This window comes from Chelonia mydas, chromosome 22, assembly GCF_015237465.2.
Source record: "Chelonia mydas isolate rCheMyd1 chromosome 22, rCheMyd1.pri.v2, whole genome shotgun sequence".
Lineage (NCBI taxonomy): Eukaryota > Metazoa > Chordata > Testudines > Cheloniidae > Chelonia > Chelonia mydas.
The window spans coordinates 4,235,141-4,256,357 of record NC_051262.2 but is presented as its reverse complement, the minus strand read 5'-3'; the positions used below and the strand labels follow the sequence as shown (position 1 = coordinate 4,256,357).

Sequence of the window (21,217 nt, the reverse complement as noted above, 5' to 3'; positions counted from 1 at the left end):
GCAGTGTACGTGCTCCCCAAAGGAGTGTGCAGTGTAGATGTACCCTTTGAAAAGAGTTGATAAGTTACCAATAGTTGGTGCTCAGCTTAGTTCCTCGGTTTTGTAGTGCCAATAGCCCTTGTTGGTAGTTCACTGCTAATGTAAAGAGCCGCACAGCAGAAGCCAGCAGCTCATACTGGTCCCCAGTAATGCCACTCTTCCTGCTCTCCAGAAAGAAGAGGTCCCACATGGGGAGGGGGCCCCCTTGCTAGTTCCAAACTCCAACCCCTCGATTTGGATGACAGCCTTTGGGGAGGCAGAAGTTCACCCACAAATCACCCCAACGGTGCTCTCATCATACACAATCTGCTTCGGCAGCAGCAGTCCCCTTGTGGTGCAAACACCGTGCCCCCAGCATCAGCCCCTCCATCTCTGATCAGATGCCTCCTTCCCTCTGGGCTCTGGCCAATCCTCAAGTGTTGTATGGTCTCACAGGGGCCACACACACCATCGGCTCCCTAGGCCTGTCCCCGAGCCTGGAGCTCAGACTCTTCAGGGCCTGTGTCCCTGCAGTAGCACATGCTGCCTTCTGGAACCCATGCAGTCCCTGGTGGCATCCCCATCCTCTAGCTGGGGTACAGCTGGCAGCAGAGGTAGGGATGGGATTTCCTGCCCGCCCTCCTGGAGGAAGAGTGGAGAGGCCAGTTCTTCCTTTCATCTCTTGATCAGGGCTTGGGAGAAGGGCCATCCTTCTCAGCACTGCTGCTGATCTCTGCAGCTGGGGCTTCCCAGCCATTCTGCGGCTCCGTTTTCATGTCAGGATGTCAAAAGCTTTAGGGTAGGACAGGCATTTGGGATTTCAACAGTAGTAGAAATTTCTGCTGACTTTGGTTTTAGGGGGACTACTTTCCTTAAGCAGGTGGAAGAATACCAACAGAGGAAGCAGTTTTTAGAATGACATGGCTGTATAAATAGCTCTGCTGAGTAGTGTGCAAAGCCTACAAACAGAATAAGATGAAACTCTTGCATCAAGAGCCTCTCCAACTCTGACATCAAAACGCTTCCTGCAATAGCAAATCGACCCATTCCTGACAACTGCACTCATCAGAAGGGCAGCTTCTAAGTGCAGATTCCACATGGGTACCGTGTTGGAAACTTGCCAAGCAGCATAGTTAGCATTGCATTTGCATGTTGATTTGCATATTTTAAATCATAAATGCACAAAATCGTAATATTGGTTTCTACTTCTATCTTTTCTGCTTGATGAATAGAAGTGGATGGTGGTTCAAATTGTCCCTGGGGTCAGGTTGACTCCCCACTGAGCTGACCAAATTTAAGTTTTTGTTTGTTTAGTTAAGTTTCCCAGCCTTTTGGGTTGTGAAGGAAAAACTTCTGAATGTGGAACTGGAGCAGAACTGCTTATCAGTTTCCTACCATTGCAGGGGCTTTGGTGGTTTAGTCTCTCCTGTCCTCTGCCTGTGGCACACAACTGTTTAATCTCTTGGGGACTGAAATACTGTAGTCTAACTAAAGTCTTGGGGCTCAGTGTAGGGGTATCTGAGTGAAATTTAAATGGCCGGTGATATACAGGAGGTCAAACTAGCTGATCTAATGCTTTCTTGTAACAAACTCTAGGACGTTAGGAAACTGCCTTTCCAGGCTATAATGGTAAATGCAGTATGTCTTCCGTGGTTGCTTCCCTAGGTGCGGAGAAACACTCTTGGAACCCCTGCATAAGGAAGCAGAATGCTTTAGCAGTGACAGTGTGGTCTGCAAGACTGATTGGCACTCCTGAAAGACCTGGGACTGGATCCTCAGCAGATGTAAATCAGGGTAGCTCCCTTGTCTTCAATGAGGTATCCCATATAGAAAGGGCATAAGTGTCTTGAGTGCAGAAGAGCTACCCTGATTTACACCAGTTGAGATCCTGGCCTGCAAACAGAGGGGACTCTGTCAGTTTAAGAATCTGTGGCAATGTAAGTAGTTTTGAAAGAATTAGTTCAAGCTGAAATTGGAATTTTACATTGAACTATTGTTGAACATTCCACTGATTTTCCAACTGCCCTTTGTGCCTTTTGACAATCTCCCTCTATAGCACTGGGCTGGAAAAAGTGTCCGGTTTTTAGGGCTTGTCTACATGTTGTGGTCTAACTGCCCTGTGTAGATCCTGCTGGCGCATGCTAAAGGTCCCTACATCACATTAGGACCAAAGGCACAGCATTTTATATCCACTTTGCACCATTGTAAATGGTCCAAATCCAAAGTACAGGGTAGCACTGAACTGGGCCTATAGAGTGCTTGGTCCTCCATTTCTGAGAGAGGATTAGGGTGTGTTGTATGAGGGACTTAACAAAAAGAGGGACTTCCAAACATGAGCCACTTTCTAGCTGTCTTCAGAAGCCCATGGCCTCGGTCTGTTCTCTCTTTGCTCCCAGAACACTGTCTACACTGTAGCTTCCACTGGTGCAGAGTGTAGCCCAGGCCTGTGAGTCTGCACACAGCCAGCCTGAAGCAACAGCCCAGAGGTGTGAGCTGCCCCATTTGTTTCGGGGGCGATAACTCTGGAGCCTAGTGTTGGCAGTATAGATGGCAACACCGTTAAAACTTCTTCCACTGCTGATGGCTTGAACAGAAACATTCTGCTAAAGTGAGGTCCTGGAGTTTGGGAACAGTAGGAGCACGTCTCTTCCTTGCACACATCACACACTGCCTTTGTGTGATTCTGGAGTTCACTAGCAATGAAAATAATCAGTCTTATCCCCAAGTTGCACTAAGTGGGAAAGCACATCTCATGTGAGGACTCTGCACACTTGTTCAGTGGCTTTACTGGAGGCAACCTTGACTTAGGCTCCATCCACTGAAGGACTCGGAATCAGGAAATTCATTTACAGAACACTTGTCACCTTGACTTTATTACAAGATAGTTAAAAGCTGTTCTATGGACTGGCCTCATAACCCGAGATAACCCTGGACTGACCCCTACACTTTAGCCTGCTTAGAGAGATACAGTTAAGTCCCATCTATCCTCCACCCTTCATCCATGTTGTAACTGAATCCCTGAGTTGGTGATATTTGTAGTGTTGATGGGACCTTGGGTGAAAATTGGTTTCACGTAACAGTTATCTGCATCAAACAAAACAGAAGGAGGGAAAAGACAGGAGCCATATGCTGAATTTTCTCTCTAATTTTCCATGGACATCAGCTGTCCTCTGAAACAAATCAAGAAACAAATCAAGAAACAAAGAGGGGAAAAAAGGCTTCCTTTTTGATAGCAATTACCAAATGAAGTCTCTGCTTAATGGACATTTTCAGAGGGCATGAACACCACTTTGTGTATCTGCCTTCTCATTACAACTCTGGCAGCTCCCAGCTGACAACCTGATCATTCTTGCTGATAAAACAATCTTTTTTGGTTATTGCCACACTCCAGCCTATCCCCAGTCAACTGAGTTGCCTGGAGAATTGTTGAGATTAAGGAGCAAGCCATGAAATCGCAGTTAGCAGTGGGGAAAGAAGAAAAAATTGCAAAACTATCACTTGCCTCCTCCCTCTTGCTTCCTCGTTTACTTCCTTCCCCCCTTTTTTTTCCTTTGGCGCCAACAGCGCTTTTTCCATTCTGACTCAAAAACCCTGGGAATAAGGGGGGGAACAAAACCCAGAGCTGATTACAATTTCCTATGAAATCAAATTTGTAAAACTTAAATCAGAATAAAAAAGTGTTACTAGCAGGATTCAAGGCCAATCTGATTGTTAATGAGACTCCTCGGAGACTGAACTGGAATCTCATCAGGTCAGGGAAATGCGATACTGTTGTGCAACAAATCTTCCGCTTCCTATGATGGGAGGCTCAGAAGTAGTCAAAGAGGTTTGTTTCCAAGGCCCCAAATCTCATCCCTGTGCTCTAAGGTATGCTTGGATTAAAGAATTCCCTTGTCCCCGTGCTGCCAGCACTACAGATCAGCCAAGTCTCTCTGTCCCTTAGGGACTCTCTCCTTCTCTTGTAAAGGAGACTAACCACCTCATGAACTCCTAGGGAAAAACCTCAGCTGATTGGCCTGCAGCAGCCTCATTAGAAAGTGAGACCGTAAGGAGCCTCTGCCTACCTGTACAGACACATGGTCAGCAGCCCAAACACATGCAGTGCAGCATCAAGGTTAGAACCCAAGACCTTTGCCTTTTAAAAACTCAGGCTTCTGCAGCATGAGCAGAATAGGAGTCTCTATTAGGCATGCAGGTACCACGGTGCTACATGCCCTAGAAATACCTTGGAAAAGATGTTACCAGGATCTTGTCTACACACAAAGTTGCACTGGTGTAGCTGAAGCCTTGTCTACATGGAAAAGTTGCACCAGTATAACCTAAGGTGTGAAAATAAATCAATTGAGTGACACTGGTACAAACTCCTGTGTGGATGATCTGGTTTTCATCGTGATGGTGGCTTTTATTTTTTCCTGAGTCCATTGGGAACATGTTTAAGTTAAATTAAAATAAGCTGTTCTTAAATTGAAATATGAGCAGCCACACTGTGGCTGTCACTGGCTTAACTATATCTGTTTTAAAAACTGATTTTAATTAACTGATGCAACTTTCCCTTGTAGACAAGGCCTAAAAGCTGGTTGAAGACCAGCTTAGCTGCAAAACCCTTCTGTCATCCCACTTAAATCTGGTTTATATAGATTTACCTTAAATCCTTACTGAATTAAGCTAAATTGATTTAAATCAATTAAAACCTGATTTATAAGTGTCCACAAAGAGGTTTACCTTGGTTTAACTAAATCAATTTTAAAAAAAAATCTTTTGTTACCCTGGTGCACACAAGGCCTCCAATTAGGATTTGTGTGTGCTTTGCCCTATGGCTTCCAGTCCATAGAGGGTAGTGTTGTATATTTCCTCTAGTCCTGCTCCATTTAACCTCCAAGTAGACATGCAATCCACTCCATAACCTGGTTCCCCTTGCTTCCAATCAATCGTCCTTCAGGTTATCCAGGCAACTTCAGTCCACCCTGCACACCAGCATTAGCAAAAAATCATAGGACTGGAAGGGACCTCGAGAGGTCATCTAGTCAAGTCCCCTGCACTCATGACAGGACTAAGTATTCTCTAGACCATCCCTGACAGGTGTTTGTCCAACCTGCTCTTAAAAATTCCCAATGACAGAGATTCCACCACCACCCTAGGCAATTTATTCCAGTGCTTAACCACCCTGACAAAAAGTTTTTCCTAATGTCCAACCTAAACCTCCCTTGCTGCAATTTAAGCCCATTGCTGCTTGTCCTATCCTCCGAGGTTAAGAAAAACAATTTTTCTCCTACCTCCTTGTAACAACCTTTTACGTACTTGACAAAGTACATTATTATAAATTATTATATAAGTATAATTATTATTCTGGATTGTTTTTAATATGGTAGTGCTGAAGGACCCCACATGGGGGCTAGGGCCCTTATTGCTGTACAAATAACACAAGGCAAACTTCACAATAGAGGAAGCAGACCAGAATCTCCCATTGATTCCCATAATGCAGGTTCAGGTCCCAGGTGAATAAACACAACCAAGAGGAGTGGGGAATGGCAGGACAAGGTAACAGCAGAGACAGGTGCATTGGAATAAACTGGCAGTTACTAGTCCAGTGAATGCCAACTAGTAGCAATGTGTAGGTTTTGTGGCAAAGCTAGGTCTGCTGCTGGGATTTACAAATAGATGAGGGGGGAAAGTGCTCTAAACTAAAACTGTGACCCTAAGGAGTTGTGTGCTGGACATCACCACTCGCTGCTGCTTCCTATCTATTTAGATTTCTGACATGACAAGTGGCACCTGTCTGGCCTCTTGGCACCTCTGACCAATATTTTAAAATACATTGACTCAGTATATCACCCCTAAGCTATTGCCTGCTGAGAGCTGTAAACTGCTCAGAGCAGAGACCTTGCATTTACATGTCTGTAGAGCACCTGGCTAACCTTCTTCACTATAGAAGGAAGCATAATGGTAGGCCAAGTTGATCCTCAAGCATATAGAGTTCACAAGAGTATGGTCCAGCCATCAGATGATAGTTCCTAATTGTGCTGCTACATAGAGGGGCCTGATTCTCCCTGGTCTTCTACCTTGTACAGTCATTTACAGGCTGTTTTCTGATCTGGTAGCAATTTATACCCACACTGAACACATTTTGCACTGGCGCAAACCAAAGAGCTAACAATCTAAATAGAAGACCGGAGATGGACAGAGACTGAGGGAGGAACACAAGTAAACAAAGAGACAACATTGGTCACCATGATAGGCAGTGGACTGGCAAAGCAGCAGCCTAACCGGCGTCAGGATTTTTGGAGGCATCACGGCAAAGGAGAGTTGGGAGGAGGAATTTGGAAGCGGATAATGAGGTAGCTTTGCAAATGTTTACGGGGGTGGTGGGGCTCCACCCAGGTGTGAAGGGTAGCATGGGAGGAAGCTCTGAGGATCTGTTTGAAAATGTAACGTGGGTGGTGAAGGCTGGCATCATGAGCCAATTGGAGGTGAGCATCGATAGCTTGGAAGCGAACGAGAGCTGATGGGTTGGGGGGATTGCCCATGAAGGGCCTTGAAAGTGAAGCCGAGCAGTTTGTTCGATGTGACAGGGAGGAGGGAGCCAGTGGAGGTATGCAAAGAGGGATAATGCGGTCAAAGTGGCAGTCCAGGTGAATGATCTTTGCAGCAGCAGTCTGAGTGGGATAAGATTGCATCTACCAAAGCCAGAGAGCAGGATGTTGCGGTGATCAAGATGTGAGATGAGAGCCTGGATGGGAGTTTTATCTGTGTTTTTTATACTGTCCTCCTCACTGTAGTACCTGGAGACCTTCCAGAAGTGCAGTAGCCAACATGTGTCACGTGTGGTTTGTTTGATCATCATTGATTTCACTGGAATTTGCTGGCCTGAGTTTCAGAGATGCACTTGCACCTCCCACTGACTTTAACAGGAGATGCAAGTGTCCAGAACGTTTGACAATCATGCCGAAAGCTTTTTTCTTTGTAAACTTCCCCTCCACCAGTGCAGAATGATACATAAACACACTAACCACCACACCACAAACCCTGTCAGTATGGGGTCCCAAATATAGATTCTATTCAGGTCTACTTTGTCAGAACGTGTTTTTATTTTCACTTTTCTAATACATGTTTTTTCTAGCTCATATCTGGAAGCGAGACGTGGTCTGATCCAAAACACCAAATGGGTGTTCTAATCTGGACCTGAGTTTATCACCAAAGGACCATCTGTAGAACCAAGCCATGCAACGTTGTTACCATAATAATCTTCTGGAAATGTCTAATACTAAAGCGGGTTTTGCTAATAGGGCTCAATGTTATATTGATGGCCCTGATTCAGCAAAGCACTTAAGTGTGGACTCAGCTATTAGCACATGCTTACGTTCCACTGAAATCAAAGCACCTGAAGCTAAACACGTGTGACACAATGGTGAGTGTGTCAGTTCCTGTCTCTTCTGTGCCCATTCCACAGAGGATACGAGTCCACTACAGCCCCAGTTATAGCGCTTCACTCAAATTAGAGCAGCTTGTGCTATTCGCTCTAGAGCTGCCCCGTTCAACACGGTGGCTGTCACATGCGCTAAAGTGCTCTGCTAAGTAGGGAGAAGATTGTTCACAAATTTTAAAATTAAGCACTTGCTTAACTGCTTTGTTGAATGGGGACCATTATTTCTGTCTGATTTCCGGTGTATGCAAAGACTCCAGCAGATGCTGAGAGGTTCCAGTCCGAAGCCAGTGGAAAAGAGAGGATCATTGCTTAAACAGTGGTGGTAAATTAGGGCTCTTGATAGCTTTATTCCATAATAGGTTCTCAATTATGCGTCCTGAATTAGAGAACAAGAGAGAAGTGGGAGCCAGTATCCGCAGCAAAGAGGACCAGGGTCCTCTAATATTAGGTATCAAGGTAGCTGCCTCTGATGATTGAGCAGTTTTTGCATTTATCTCTGGATACAAAGGGATGCTGTCTAGTTGTTAATGGGGCACTTATAATCTCCCTCATGCATGTTATCCCAGCAGTCCCAGTGGCTGTCAGGCTGAGCAGGGAGAATGTGTGCTGTTTTCTCTGCCCCCTGGTGATGCCATAGAGTGGGGTGAGGCCTCATTAGGCTGCTGAAATCTTAGCAGACCCCAACAGAGCATGTTCAGAGGAAACATTTCAATTGCTTTTAACTTTGGGATGTGTAATGATTCTCTCTGTCTCTCTCCATTCCCTCGCCTCCCCCCCTCCACACATACACACACACTTTACCTATGGGGTTGTGCCTCTAGGAAGGCTAATGACGTGCGCAGTGCCAAGTGGCTTATTTTCGTTCAGCCATTTGAGCAAAAATAAAGTTGGACTTATTTTTGAAGCTGAAAAAAATGTGTTCGTCTGGTTGGGATCCCCCCCCAATGCAATTTTTTTTCTCTCCTTTAACGCAAAAAGAGCTACAGGGATTTTCCTCCAACTTTGGGCAATTAAAAAATACCCTCCATTGTATGCTGCGGCTGAGCATGAATTGTTCACGCCCATTGAAAGCAGTTTGGCGATGGATCCAAGCAAGTGGAAAGAGGGGTTATTCAAATGGATGTAGCAACAAAATAAGGACAGTTTTTTGCTGTTGTGAAAGCCCTTGGATTGTTATGGCGACGGTGCTAATTCATAGATTCCAAAGCCAGAAGGGACCATTGTGACCATCTAGTCTGATCTCCTGCATAGCGCAGGCCAGAGATCTGCCCCCAAATGATTATATGAATAATGAAATGCCAGGTGCTGAATCAATGGGAGGAGAGCACAGTAAAAAGCAGTGGGCCCCAGATTTTTTTTTAAACTGCCAATTAATTTTGGGTGCCTCCCTTTCCAGGTGCCCAGTTGAGTCACCTTGGGCAGCACTCAGTCACAGATCCCATTGAAGCATGGGTGCCCAGCAGCTCAGAACATCAGACCCAAGGTGTCTCAAGGTAGAAACTCAGAATTAACAGGCACTTCTTAAAACATAGAGCTAAATGCATTGAGCTGTGGTCAATCCCCTCTCCCCTGCCCAACACACACGCCTTTCAGAGTATCTACCCTGAGCTGGTAGTCAGTGGCACTTTCAGAAGGAGCTCTGAGTGCTTCAGTAGGTCTGAACATTTTTTCCTGGGTACCAAATCCAGACACACTCCACATGGGCCAAACTGTTTCGGCACTGGATGAAATTCTTCTCTGTGCCCAGTGTCATTAAATCCTCAATGGAAAGCTAAAATGAGATTCAAGTGGGGCATAGGCTGTGTGGGAGGTAGTGTGTCTTTGGGCTAGGGATTTAGGGGTCAGAGGTTCTACAAGCAGTGAACAGGGTGAGCCAGAAGCAGCTGGTGAAGAGGCTGGAGAATGGGCATCATAGCCGGGGTTCAGTGAATGGAATTACCTGGGGAACTCTTTGCTGCTGGGTTTGCCAGCTCTGTTGAAAGTGAACAGAATGTGTGCAAACACTGAATAAAACAGACCAGGAGAAAACACCATGTCATGAATTTCTCTCCCAGTCAGGAGCCAATCCATGCTGAACTCTGCCTGGGATTGTAAGTGGCTTGTTCATAATCACAGCAATAAGGGTCACAGAATTTAGTCCTGGGTTGCTAATGAAGGGGATACATGATCTTGCACCCCAAGCCTCTGAATTGCATTTTAAACACAATACATCTTTGCAGGCTTTTGGGTGCAGCATTTGACCTTCTTGCTGTTTTTTGTCTTTCTCCAGGCCAAGCATCTTCCTTTACGCAGCAGCCTCAAGATCAGGTGGTGATAGCCGGACAGCCCGTGACTCTGCTGTGTGCAATCCCTGAGTACAATGGCATTGTGCTGTGGATTAAAGATGGACTCGCCCTAGGAGTAGGCCGGGATCTCTCAAGTAAGCCTTGCAAGATTCCTCTGTCCTCTTCCACTCAATGGATGAGCTGTCAGCAATGGGCAGGTCTGCGAGGCAGACAGACTGAGACTGATGCAAGGGCGAAATGTGCACTATTTAAAGAAGGGGTAAAAATTTCAAAGACTGTTAAGTGGTATTAAAGCCCCGATGCCCAGAGGTATTTAGCCACCTAACTCCCATTTAAGAATCCTTTTGAGGAACTGGGCCTCAGAGCCTAAGGTATGGCTGCACTGCAATTAGACACCCACAGAAGGCCATGCCAGCTGACTTGGGCTAAGGGGATGTTTAATTGTGGTGTAGATACTTGGGCTGCAGCCTGAGCTCTGGGACCCTCTCACCTTGCAGGGTCCTAGAGCCTGGGCTCCAGCCTGAGCCCGAATGTCTACACCACAATTAAACAGCCCCCTGAGCCTCTCGTCTGTCAGAGGCCAGCTGCGGGTGTCTAATTGCATTGTAGATATACCCTGAGCCTCACTGAAAATCGATGGAACTTGGGCTCCTCTGTGCCTAAATCCCTTTTGAAAATTGGACTTTGGCTCCTAAGTCACTTAGGTACCTTTGAAAATGTTACCCAAGATCTTTACTTTGCCACTTGGTTACCCACAGGCTGGAATTATTTAATCATACACAAGGCACATGGCAGTTGAAAGGTTATTGCAGATGGACAAGACTCCTAAATAAAGCTGGTCAAGAAATCTTTTATTTCCCATGAACAATTTTGCTGAAAATGAACAATGTTCATTTCTGGTGAACCATTTCATGGGATTTGGGGGGGTTGCATCTAACACTCTCAAACTGGGGGGGAAAAAAGTTCAACAACCCCCACCCAAAATTTCAACGCAAATGCTACTTTTTAGAGGAAAATCGTTTGTAGTTTTGGGACAAATTTTTTCCACCAGTTCTATTCCTGAGTTCTACTCCACCTGTCACCTGGTAAATGAGACTCTGAGCAAAGCACTGAACCAAGGGTGGGAGCCACCGAGGAACTTTTAGGTGCCTAGAAAAGCACAGGAACAACACTGCAATCCACAAAGCCAGCTTAGGCACCTAGGCTCCCTGTACAATGAATGGGAAGATATAGGTGCCAGGATCCACAAAAGACAACAGGGAGCCACCTAAACTAGCCAATGGGAGATGCTGACGAGAGAGGCGTGTGCTAAGCCCTGCCCCCCCCATTGGAGTTCCATGCCTAAATCCAGCTGCTGGGAGGTGTCTAGCTCTGCTTGTTGACCACAAATGCCTGAAGTCAGGGTGCTTATGCTGTTTCTTGAGGGAATGAGTTAAGCACCTGCCTTGTCCCACACACAGTCTCCAGAGAAGGAGATGGTGCTGCAAAAGGTAAGGTGGCCCCCATGACCTCTTCCCCCGCCCCCTTCCGGATTTTGAATCTGACCCAGTCTGGTAGGTAGCCTATGAGAGCACCTACTGGGTTAGACCCCCCATGGAATTCAGGCTGCCGAACACCTGCCTTCCTCCACTTTGTGAATCGCTCTGCGGCACAGGAAGGAGATAAGTGTCTGGAGGCCTAGCAGGAGGCAGCAGTGTGCATGCCTAGAGAAAGAAACGTGGTTAGATATTTGGTTGCATGGGTGGGTTCCCCCTGTGTGCTGTCCCAGCTCTGTGCAGCCATTTGACACAGGAGACCTTGAGCAAACCGTCCAATGACCACAAAGCTCCATTAAGGTATGAAGGCACCCAGCCAGTTTTATTGTCGACGAAGCACAGTAATAGCACCTGGAAGGCTCTATGAGGATACTAAGACATCTATGCCCGTGACAATGGACGCAGCTCAGTCAGTGGCGGGACTTTCCACAGTCCCCTAGATTGGCCAAAGATACGCCTTCTGAGATACATATTTGTAACCCTGATATAAACAAGTTACATACTGTTATCCTGACCTTATCTTTTAGGAGGGGTCAGTGTGTTTCTGTTATCCCTGGCAAATGTTTTTGTACCATCCTTGATATTGGGATGTGTTTGGGTGAGTTCTCTGTACTTCGCACTTCTTAGGAACGTGTATTTCTGCACTATCGGCCCTGGTTTTGCCAGATTCTGTGAGTAGGTCCTGCCTCATAGCAGCCCTCTGATACAAGGGCTTATGTCTCAGGCTCTCTTCCTACTACAGGTGCCGAGAGAACTTTTTTACCCTGAAAGCGCAGGCGCCGTGTTTAGGTGCCTACCGGGTTCAGCAGAAGTTTTGTTGATCGCAGTGGAGCCAAAACTGAGATTTTTGGCACCTAAACTCAAGACCTAGGTGCCTAAGTACCTTTGAAGATCTGAGCCCAAGTGTTTAACTTTAAGCATGGGCTTAAATCCCAGTGACAGATAGAAATGATGCATGAGCTTAAAGTTAAGCATGTGCTTAAATGCTTTGTTAATTATGGATCTACTACAGTAGATAGTGCTGACAACTTTTCCCCATCCCTCCTGCCCTCCAAGTAAACTCATCTGGCTGGGGCATGGAAAGGAAACAATGTCTGAAGTGCAGGTGCAAACCACTGCATCTTTACAAGCTGCTCCTGAAGAAAAATGAATGTTTATCCAGGTGTTGCCTGTGGCACATAGTGTTTGGGAAATATATATGCAAATGTTGCAAAACAGGCTGTCATTCATGATATCTGCATGGCAATTTCAGATGCTGCCTATTTAAATGTCTTGTGTTTTTCCATCTGTGTGTATTGCAAACACTGACCCATGTGATAATACTGAAAACTTTTCACACCAGAGAACACCATAAACAAAGGCAACGTGTCTCCATTTTTGCATGCCAAATCTGAAACCCATAGGGCCTGATTTACAGAAGGGCTGAGCACCAACAGTTCCCATTGAGCTTCATGGAAGCTGTGGGTGCTCAGGACCTGTGAAAATGGGGCCCCAGAGTGCACAAAAGCACTGGCTGCTTCTGATAGTGGACAATCATTTCAGAGCGCAAGTTAGTGGAAGAGGTGGGAAGCGAACCCACATTATCATTTTCGGTGACTTTAGACTAAGGTCTAACGCATGCTCCCTTCTTTCCTTAGCCGCTGCTCTTGTCTCAGACTTGCCTGCATGTGCAATCCCTTCTTTAAAGCCATTTCAAAGCTTGATGCAGTACATTTCCATGTACATTAGAGATCTGAACCTTCCCTACAAGACACCGCATGGTGAACTGGTAACAACTCCACTGAAGCTCCTGGCTCGTGCAAACAACTTGGACAATTAGCAGATCTGGGTCTGCTTCAGCAAGAGAAATTGCCAGCTTGCATGATACCAGCTCAGCTAGTCACCTAATTAGCTAACTGCAAACAAACCCATCATTTGTATTTCCTACAGTTCAGGAGAGCAAATCCTGCTTTTGAGAGCTTGCAAAACAAAAACACAAGAGAGTGCCAAGATGCCTGCACCACATGGTGCATTAATCATCATCAGCTAGGGAAGACCTGGGCAATAGAATCCTTCGCTCCAACATAGTTCAGGCTACCAGCAAAATGAAGTTGGTGATGGTTATGACTCTCAATTCCTCATTAGGCCTTGCTCCAGAAGCTCGTTAAGCACATGCTGCACTTTAAGCTCATTGAAAATAATGGAACTACTCCTGCTTCAAGTTCAACAGCTGTATCCTGTGTATTGGATCAGGGCCCTCAAACTTGCTGCTTTTAGCACCTTCAGTCGGAGCGCTTTGGAGACGTTAATGAAGTAGGTCACACGGCAGGGCAGTGGCAGAACCACGAATAGTGGGATTAGTGGAGTTGCTCGTCTTGGAAGCCTTTTGCAGCATGATATTTCTAACCAATGCAAATATCAGGGCAACGACAGCAAGAGGCAGAGATCCTGGGAAAGGACTGTTTGTTACAGATGCGGCAGGCCCCAGGTCTGAGTCATTCCCATGTTTGGTTTCCTTTCAGGTTTCAATGAGCTGATAAGCACGAATTCGCTTCACTTTTCTGCTGAGACCTTCCTTCTCAGATACACATTAAGTGTGACCCTTGAACTCCTGATAAACTGCCAGTGTGGCCCTGTAAACAGCACAGTAGCAACATAGCTCAGTTGTTGCTTAAAGCTCACCCCCTTTCTGGGGTGTTCCTTTTTATTCCTTAGCTTGAATCCCTTCCTGAACTCCTAGGGGTGTCCCCTGCAGCACCTGCTATCCCCACATCTAGCTCTCCTTCATCTTAAAGGAATTCTCAGTCTCCTACAATGAGACCCACGCGGTCTGGCTACCATGATGAGTCAGCAGAATGGCTCTGCACCTCTGTTAAGGTGCCTAGAACCTGATAGCTGGTCACAGGCCCTGTGCTGGGGAAAGTCTGGGAATCTTGATTTACATTACAAACTCTTAATTATCTAGCTATTACTGCCTGGCTACAGCCTTACTTGTATTTTGCAGGCTATCCGCGCTATTTGGTTGTGGGGGACCATTTGTCGGGAGAACATCACCTGAAAATCCTGAGGGCAGATCTCCAAGATGATGCCATTTACGAGTGCCAGGCCATTCAGGCGGCCATCCGATCCAGACCAGCCCGGCTGACTGTTCTTGGTAAGTCCTGTCTCCCCACTGGCATGGGCACACTGAGGGAGTTATTTTGTTTTCTTCCTTGGGATTGCAATGAGTGGCTTTTTCAAAATGTATTTCTTTGGTAAACCAGCTGGTTCGGAAAGGAACTCATGGTCCGAGCTATCTGCGCAGCATATTGATCTGAAGGGGGAATGTATAAGGAGCCCATGACCCATACACAGCTGAAGTAATCTTAGGATAAATCACACATACAGAGCTAGAACCCTGGTACTTCAGCTCTGCAAGTATAGGTGCCAATTCAGCAAAGCACTAAGCACACACATAACGTTAAGCACATAAGCAGTCCGTGACTTCAGTGGGATTGTGACAGTGCGAGGTCCCATCCTATCTTCTGAATACTCTGTATAGACAGAGCAGTTGTCTGTTTACATTGTTCCTCCCACCACCATTACTCATCCATACACCACATCTGCCCCTCCTCAGTCTTCTGTCCAGGAGAGGAAAGGGAAGAGATCTCCCCACCCAGAGATCCTTCTTGGTTCTGGCTTCACTAGCTTGCCTCTCTGCCCAGCACATCCTTCCTGTGCTGCCTCCTACCCTCTGCGTTAATGTGCTAATTAGCTTTTTAGTCCTCTGCAGCCCATTCTAATCTGCTAATTAGGTCCACTCCCAGAGGAATTAATTGCTGTTTAAGTGATCAGAGTGCTGGCTCAGCTGCTGATTCCCAGCACTCTGACTCAGGGCTCAGTCACCTGCTTAAAGTTACATACATCATGCTTACCTGCTTGGCTGGATTGGGCCATAAGAGTCTACCACTTCAAGAGAGAGGTTTCTCAAGGCTGGTAGTAGTAGTAGTAGGTTCTTTACCCTCAGGCCATTCACAAGAGGTCAATCTCTCTCTCTCTCCTTAATGCACAGCCCACTGCTGGAGGGAATGTGCATTGTGGGATTGTAATGGAAGGACTTTCTGTACTGGTTTACTGGCACTGTGCCAATATACTGTGCTGGTGAGGGGCTTGTGTCCCTCTGGGAAGGGGAATAACTATGCTGGTAAAAGTGGAGGGTGTTATTATAAGAACACAAAATTAAATGTGGATATGTGTCGGGGGGGGAGGTTTGCTAGTAAAATTTTCTAGTGCAGACTAGGCCTTAGTGAAGCTGCTGAGGAAATGTAAGTATTTTGCTTGAAATTTCAAAAGAAATGTTTTGCTTCACAAAAAAACCCAGAATTTTTCTGATTTTTTTTTTCCCAATGAAAAACCAAAACATTCCAAATTTTTTGGTAAAAATTTTCAGTTTTCAAAATGCAAATGCTTTTGGGATTTGGATGGAATTCCTGTGGAAATTTTCCTTTATTTTTGTGGAAAAAAGATAATTTCTTTTTTTAAAAAAAACCACTTTGATGGAAATGTTTTGATCAGTTCTAATTATTAGTGAGCAAAAAAACCCACTTCATTAATAACATTTAAATTGTGCATCAATGGAGTATATCTACCAGAGAAAATTACTTCTAATTTGTAGATATAATTTCCAAAGAATAATTCTTTGAACTCAAACAGCCTCTAAAGCATGAAAGAAATCTGGAAATGAACAGGAAAGTAACACAGTCCTATTATTCATGCCCTATACTCCTCCTCCACTTAAATCACCCCATGCTAGCTACTTCTCCGCATCTTCCCTAATCTGTGTCTCCTTCTTGTGTTGTGTAATAATATGTTACAGAAGACATACAAAAGAAATAATGTTATTTAATTAGAACTAAAGATTCCAAAATGAATTTAGTCCCAGGGTGCATAAGCATACGTCAGAACTGAGAGCTATTGCAACATGTCGATTTGAGCAGTAAGACGTTTTTATGGATCAAAGGGAAATCATTATTATCTGTGGGGTTATGGAATGTGTTGGATAGATGTTCAAGTGAATATACATGGTACTTGCTAATTGGCACATTTACCTAGGCTGTTCAGCCGCTCACATTTGTAGTATCTTTTTTCTTTTAAGTATATTAAAGTTATAGCACACTAGAATATGAGATTTGCAAACTCCTGGCAATGCGTTCCTCTTAACTTTACATGTATTTATGCAGGTGGTCAGGGGAAATTTAAGATTGGCTAGGGAGGTGTCTGTGGTAAATCCGATGAATCATTAGCGGTCCATTGGCAAAAGTTTGAGTACCTTTGTATTAGGACACCTTGTCCATCTATCTGTCATCAGGAATGAAGATGAAGCTAGCCACAGACTACATTTAGTGACTCTGGCCGGCCCTCAGTAGGGAAATTCAGTGGGTATGTAATGAGCAGAAGCCCTGTGTATTGAGAGAGAGGTCTGCTGCCTAACAATCGCTTGATAACATTTGGTGCATTGAGCTACAGGTACAATTTACTGTACATTAGGGAAGCAAAGGGCATATTTATACAGGAAAATGGAGAGAAATTTCAGGTAGTTACCAGAGTATAATGCCACCAGCTGTGCAGATATTTATGTTTAATTCAAATCTTGTTCATGCGGACTCAACTGGCCTACTTTATTTCTGAGTTAAGTGAGCTCCACAAGCATCTCCATGATGAGATGGGTACAGTATCCCTCAGTTACAGTGCACTGGGTGAGGGGAATGTGACAGGCTACATAAGAACAGCCATACTGGGTCAGACCAAAGGTCCACCTAGCCCAGTATCCTGTCTTCTGACAGTGGCCAATGCCAGATGCCCCAGAGGGAATGAACAGAACAGGTAATCATTATGTGATCCATCCCCTGTCGTCCATTCCCAGCTTCTGGCCAACAGAGGCTAGGGACACCATCCCTGCCCATATTGGCTAATAGCCACTGATGGACCTATGCTCCATGAATTATCTAGTTCTTTTTTGAACGCTGTTATAGTCTTGGCCTTCACAACATCCTCTGGCAAAGAGTTCCACAGGTTGACTGTGTGTTGTGTGAAGAAACGCTTCCTTTTGTTTGTTTTAAACCTGCTGCCTATTAATTTCATTTGGTGACCCCTAGTTCTTATGTTTTGAGTAGGAGTAAATAACACTTCCTTATTCACTTTCTCCACACCAGTCATGATTTTATAGACCTCTACCATATCCCCCCTTAGTCGTCTCTTTTCCAAGCTGAAAAGTCCCAGTCTTATTCCTCTCTCCTCATGTGGAAGCTGTTCCATACTTCTAATCTTTTTGTTCCCTTTTTCTGAACCTTTTCCAATTCCAATATATCTTTTTTGATATGGGGCAACCACATCTGCACACAGTATTCAAGTTGTGGGCGTACCATGGATTTATATAGAAGCAATATATTTTCTATCTTATCTATCCTTTTCTTAATGATTCCCAATGTTTTGTTAGCTTTTTTTTGACTGCCGCTGCACATTGAGCGACTGGTCTAGTTACCACTTAAGTCAATGTAATTTAAATTGTTCTGGGGTGTGAAAAAGACAGCCCCCGAAGTGACGTAAGTTACATCGACATAAGCGCTGTCCACACTGGCACTATGTCTGCGGGAGACCCTCTTCCACCGACATAGTTTCCATCTCTCACAGAGGTGGAATAATTATGCTGACGGGAGAGCGCTCTGAGACTTGTCCTGAGTCACTGGCTCTGCTGCTTTGAGTGTAGATCAGGGAGTCGAGTCTTGCTTGGACAAATAGCATGATCTTGGCTAAGTCACTAAGGACGGAGATTTCAAATTGGGTGCCGTTACCAGGTAGGCGAGCGTCATCTCTGACGATCAGATCCCTTACTTAAGTGCCTAAATATGGACTAATGCACCTAATTTTAATTTGAGAATGTTGGCCATAACTTCTCTGAGACAAATTCAGTGGTGTTGCACAATGGCTGTAAGTCTGAGGAGTCCGAATATACCCCTCTGTAAAATACGTGTAATAATAGCTGCCCATGTTTGTGTGTGCTTTGGGATCCTTACGTGGCAGACATATGGAAATGCCAAGTATCACAAATGACAGTGAAGACTGCTGATTTGACTGGCCAAGTGGAGGCAGGATGTAGAGTGAATTACTTCCGCTAGCTCTTTCCTGGTCACTGTATTACCCAGCTTAACATCCTGCCTGTAGAGGGCCCCATAAGGGCCAAAGGAGACAAAACGAAAGTAGCATCCTGAGCTTGGAGGATCCTGGGTTGTGGGCAGAGCCAGAGGCTGCATGGGAACAGGAGCAGTAGCCTGGAGGCAGCAACTTGGGCACTGGCTGCAGAGAGAAGGCTGGGCCCTTGGCTGCTTCCCTGCCTGGCTTTCAGCCCTATAGCTGTCTGTGCTTTCTAGCAGGAGACCAACAGTATCAGCGGCAGGAATTTAAAGGTCAACAGCTGCAGGAACTCATGGGGTGCTTTTACCATATTCCTTGTACTGCGCTGCCCCTAAGGGTTGGGAACTGCTGATTTGATCATTTTTTGGTAGAGTTAGTTGGAAGATATTCTTTATTTTTCCACAGAAAAATACCAATGAAAAGGGGAAAAAAGCATTTGAATTTTTTTGCTTTTGTTTTTTCAGTTAAATGGAAACCATTTTTGTCCACCCCCCCTTCCTTCTCTTCCCCTATTTTTTTTACACTTACGTTTTTGTTCGCTTCCCTCCCCCCCCGCCCTCCCCCCGCATCAAAGAACTGGAAAATTTCTAACAAAATGAATGTATTCCATGAAAATTGAAAAGCCATTTTTTGGTTGAAAAATACTCATACTCAAAGTCTGGGAGTGTGGCTGGGGGCCCACCAAGGGCAAGAGCTATCTACAGCACATGCCTCCAGCCTATGGTACACAAAACACCCTACCAGACATGTAGCGGGGATAGGAATACCACTGACATCCTAGTGTTACAGTATGTTTACTTGCAGTATATTATTCAGACACTAGATGTCTGTGTGTGTGCTATATAGCATTCCAGACAGGGTATGGTCTCTGGTAAACAAAGGAAGCACAGCTGAGACTTGAGCTATGTGGAAGCCTGTTTGTTGGTGTCTATTATTTTTAGTTGTTTTGTTTAATGTCTTTGATTTAAGAAGATCTGTGATTCCATATACTGTAACACAGAGGTTACAGTTCCTACAGTACATGAGACTAGAGAAGCAAATTTGGGGCTGCTACTTTAGTAGATCCCTCCTACATTCCCAAACCTTTGACATATTTCAGCACAGGTAGATCCTCATTTGGGATTGGTTGTGCCTCCCCTGTACCTCCCAAACTGCAACATCACATGCCAAAATATACAAAGTAATTATCCTTAAATCAAACTCCAATAAGCATTTTTCTTACTGTCTACCTGTATATTCCTACTATTATCGATGGAAATCTTTTGTGGCTGGTTTGTGGGTGTACAGTGAAATCAACATTTGCTGACATTGATTTCACTGTACACACACAAACCAACCACAAAATTATTTCCATCGATGATAATAGAAATGTACAGACAGGCCCAGTAAGAAACATGCTGCTTGGGAGCTTAGTGGAGTTTGATTTAAGGATATTTACTTTGTCTATTTGGGCATGTGATGTTGCAATTTGTTTTAATGGTTAAGTTTTAACTTTTTTAATCTCGACATCTACTACAGTCATCAAAAATTGTCTGATCCTCCCCACTGGCTGACCTTCCCCCTTCCCCACATTTTCACCCAGTTTTGAGAGTTGAAATTGATAAAAGTAGAAAAAAATGCTTAAAAACAAACATCAATATCTGTCAAAATTATAAAACAAAACAAACCTTGAATTCTGCCGGGCCTTTTTCTTCCCCCCACTGCTGACCCAGCAGATCCACTCCACCAGCTTCCAGGCCTGTATTTCCCTTCAGACTTCTTTCTCATTGATCCAAGAGGTACATAAGTGTAATGACTTTATAAAACACAGAAGCTGGAGCCTTTCAAGTGTATTAATAGCAAGCAGGCAATCTCTAAAAGTTGGAAGAAAGTTACCCTGAGGCTTGTAGGAGGTGGTTGCCTTGGAAGTTTTATTACTGTTTATCGGAGTCCATGATGCACTCCAAGAGATTTATTGCTTGGGCTTGCCCAAGGAAAGAACCATTAACACAGTCACATTAAAGCAACAGGGTCCGGGTGGAGCTCCGCAGGTGGAGCATTGAGAGTGAGGACGGCAGTGCCCGAGAACTAATTGTCTTTCTCTCTGCTGGTGGTGGTGATATGGACACAGGCACCATGTGGGGACTGGTAATGAGACCAAGCCATTCCCTTCAGTGGCAGTGATTTCTCTTTATTTACAGGGGCGCTCGCTGCATTTATAGAGGAAGGCAAAGCTATTGCAGCTGTTTTTTATGCCTACAATCTAATAAAACTGTGTACACGGCCACTATAAAACCATACCGCTGTACAAATAACCGGCAGCTCTGTGTCCACAAACTATGTACAGCTCTGTACAAAGACAAAGGACTTGGGGCTGGCTCTAACACTCTTCTAAATAGTTTCCCTGTACCATGGTGACCCTTCCTTGCAGCTAGTTTGCCTCTGAATCCTCCTCACCCCTGGGTTTTACACAGCTGTATCTCCTGCTAGAGAACTGTTCCATTATGCCAGGGGAGGTGGGTTTCCACACACTGCTGGAAGGAAAGGCGCTTCAAGCTCCTTCCTAACTGGGAGTGTGTTGCTGCATCCCACCTGGAAGTGCGCCTGAGAGATCTGCAGCTGTTCCAAACGCAGGGTAGCGGGCCAGATCCTCAGCTGCTAAAAATCAGCATAGCTCCATTGAGCTAATATACACCAGTTGAGGGCCTGGCTCATTATGTTGTAGTTGACTGGCTACTGCATGTGTGTAGCAGTGTCCTCCATGGGATAGAATCCAAGCTGCTCAAACTGTATGTCATAGGCCCTCTACTGGTGCAGCTAATAGAGAT

General features: G+C 45.1%; 1 protein-coding gene across 3 annotated transcripts in view; it reads left to right on the top strand.

Annotated features, from left to right (window-relative positions):
- Nucleotides 1-21,217, top strand: part of KIRREL3 (kirre like nephrin family adhesion molecule 3) — a 727,383-nt gene that overhangs the window by 461,293 nt on the left and 244,873 nt on the right. For all 3 annotated transcript variants that reach the window (XM_037882238.2, XM_037882237.2, XM_037882239.2), the window contains exons 3-4: nucleotides 9,711-9,860; nucleotides 14,245-14,394. In XM_037882238.2, coding sequence (XP_037738166.1) covers nucleotides 9,711-9,860; nucleotides 14,245-14,394 — 300 coding nt within the window. The remainder of the gene's footprint in view (nucleotides 1-9,710; nucleotides 9,861-14,244; nucleotides 14,395-21,217) is intronic.